This window comes from Phaseolus vulgaris, chromosome 10, assembly GCF_000499845.2.
Source record: "Phaseolus vulgaris cultivar G19833 chromosome 10, P. vulgaris v2.0, whole genome shotgun sequence".
In the NCBI taxonomy this organism is placed as follows: Eukaryota; Viridiplantae; Streptophyta; class Magnoliopsida; order Fabales; family Fabaceae; genus Phaseolus; species Phaseolus vulgaris.
The window spans coordinates 18,076,897-18,079,762 of NC_023750.2; the positions used below are offsets into that span (position 1 = coordinate 18,076,897).

The window sequence follows — 2,866 nt, forward strand, 5'->3', positions numbered from 1 at the left end:
CGAGTTCAGGCGAGCTAAAGACCTTCTCGCCGTCGAGCGAGTTCAGGCGAGTTAAAGACCTTCTCGCCGTCGAGCGAGTTTAGGCAAGATAAAATCCTTCTCGTCCTGAACGAGTTCAGGTATGGTGTAAAGGGTGGAAGAAGTTCAGAGGGTGGCTAAGGTAGGTTCGAAGAGAACGCCCAGCCACCCGGTTCCTCGTTCTGAAGCTCAGGGAGGTAGAGAAGGATCCGAAAGATGCCTCTACCCCCGGATGAGGGAACAATGGCCAAAATTATGAAGGCAGGAGGAAGCATACATCGCCAAGACCCCCTGGCGATCAGAAGAAGTCTAGGCGATGGCATGAGTTAAGGCCCGTTTTGATTGAGCAGATCAGGTGAACTATGTCTTAAACTATCAGTTAGTGAACAGTTGCGCTCGCAGAATTGCTAAGTCAATTTCGTTTAAGCTACTTGTACAAGAAGAAATAAAGCTAACAGAGAGATTATATGAAGAAGCAGAAAACTTCATAACAAAGTGGTATCAGTTCGAAATACATATACAAAAAAGGAAAGTTATTACAAGTAAGTTTGTGCAAGAGAAAAACAGATGAATAAGTGATGGAGGGAAGCAGCTAATCTTCAGAAGGAACGATCTTCCCATCCACCACTTCGTTGTAGAGTGACACCATGGAAAGGTCCAGATCGGGGTACTAGCAGGCAAATTGCTCCAGGGCGGCGTCAAACCCAGCAGCGAGGACTTGGGCGGAGCTCAGCTCGAGCTCTTCATTCTGCTTTTTGAGCCCCTCGGTTTGCTGTTCTAGCTCATCGGCTCGTTTCTTTAGTTCTTCAGTTTTCTCACGAGCTTGAACGAGGTCTTCAGCAACCTTCTTGTTTTCCTCCTGCGCCCGAGCCAGCTCTGCAGCGATCTTTTCGTTTTCCTTTCTGGCCTCGGCGAGCTCAGCCACGGTGTCATCCCTCTCTTTCTCGACTTTTCCTAAGAGGACCTCCTGATCTACTGACCTCTTCTCAAGGCTCTCTACCTTGGTTGCATCTGCTTTGATCGATGCCTCCAGGTCAGCCACCTTGAGACGGTAGGGAACCAGTTTGCTCTCCAGCTCAATTTTCTCTTGAGTTAGGAGGTGCACCTTATGGCGCAGATCAATGGCCTCCTTACGCGCCACCCTCAGCTCAGTGCTCATGGCGTCCTCCACTCTCGAATGACCGATCTCTGCCAGCATAAGGTTGCAAGACAACTTCTCCGCCTCGATCCTTATTAGGCGATTCTCCTCTTGGAGCACGGAGATGTCGTCCTGAAGTTTCTTGCTGGAGCTCTCCACAGCTTTTGATATGATGGAGGGGAGGTCTTCTGCCATCATTCTGAGTTTGGCCGTGAAGGGTCCCTAGATCCCTTTAACCGCAAGGGGAAGGTTTGCAACTGCTATTGGTGGAGGCGCTGAAGGAGCCTGGTGCTGGCTCTCGCCACCGACCTCTTGGATTGGTTGTTGAATTTGAGCTTCTTGGCGTGTTGGTGACGTGGGGGACTCGGTGATGATGATTGGCGAGTTATGAGCACCTTCATCCCCACCTGGCGCAGCTTCGGCGATTGAGGCAGTTGAAGGAGGACCCTCTCCAGCGGATACGAATGGCGTGGAGGCGCTCGGAGGGTTCTCCATGAAGTTGGGCTCGTTGGCCTCAACCGCAGGAAGTGCAGCCGCCAAGGGCAGTGCTTGGACTGGCGGCGTTGGAGCTGGGGGAGAAGGTGGTGTTGGTGTTGGAGCTGGGGGAGAAGGTGGTGTTGGCGTTGGAAGGGCAGGTGGAACAAATGGTGAGGAAGGCGCCACCCTTCTCCTCTTGGTGATAAGGCCATCCTCTGTCGCCTCATCGTCCTCTTCTTCATCTTCTTGGACCACTTGAGGAGTTTTCCTCTTTGGTTTGCTCAAGATGAGTTTCTTTCGTTGAGGAGCGGGCAGAGCTTCTGGAGGAGTCGAGCCTTTAGGGGGTGATCTGCCCTGGGCAGCGGCGATCTCCACCACTGAGTTTGGCACGGTTTGAGACCCCGATGCCAATTTATGGGTGCGGGCGAGCGCCCTCAATTCAGCTAGCTTGCCTTTGCCCAGCATGAGATCTGCACAGAGCGAAAGCATACGAATAAGCTCAAAGACAAAGTAAAGTATATGAGTACATGTGCAAGCTAGTTAAACAAATGGTGCAGGAAATAAAAACCAAGTCTAAGTGCGTAGCGAGCAGAACGCCCAACAACAAATAACAGAGATGCAGCACAAGGCAAAAACCCAGATGTTGAGGTAAGCGCTAACCTATGTGAGCTTTGAGTTGGTCCTCGAAGAACTCGAAGGAAATTATGGAGGAGGTGGGAAAGGTTATGTTGGCAGCTGCTACGCTCCTCCAGAAAAGGCAGAGGTCCCTGTCCAACTCGCCCATGTTGTCGGGACTTCTGGGCCTCCTGAAGCTCTCTTTGGTGTCCTTGTTCCCCTTGTGCACCCAGTACAAGGGGAAGCCGTCGAGCAGAGAGGGATCTTGGTCGTTGGCGCACACCTTCACAAATTTTCCCTTCCAATCTTTGTAAGATTGCTGAAAGATGGAAAGGATCGATCTCCCAGCGATCCCGTTCAAGCTAATCCAGAGGCGGTCTCCTGGATTCTTAGCTTCAAAGAGGAAGAGAAAAACGTCCACCGACGCTGGCAGTCCCAGGTGTGCGCACATAATCTGGAACGCCCTAACAAACGCCCAGCTGTTTGGGTGAAGCTGGGCGGGGGCGATGTCGAGCTCGGTTAGCAGTTCTCGCTCGAAACGAGTAAAGGGAAGTCAGAGCTTCACTTTCATGAAGAGCGTCGCGTAGAGAAAGCAGAACAACTCGCCGTTGCTCGCTT

General features: G+C 51.7%; 1 protein-coding gene across 1 annotated transcript; it reads right to left on the reverse strand.

Annotated features, from left to right (window-relative positions):
- Positions 1-688: 688 nt before the first annotated feature.
- Positions 689-1,351, reverse strand: LOC137815913 (filament-like plant protein 1). The gene has a single exon (XM_068619024.1). The coding sequence runs from the start codon at positions 1,349-1,351 to the stop codon at positions 689-691; it is 663 nt and encodes a 220-aa protein (XP_068475125.1).
- Between the last annotated feature and the right edge of the window lie 1,515 nt (positions 1,352-2,866).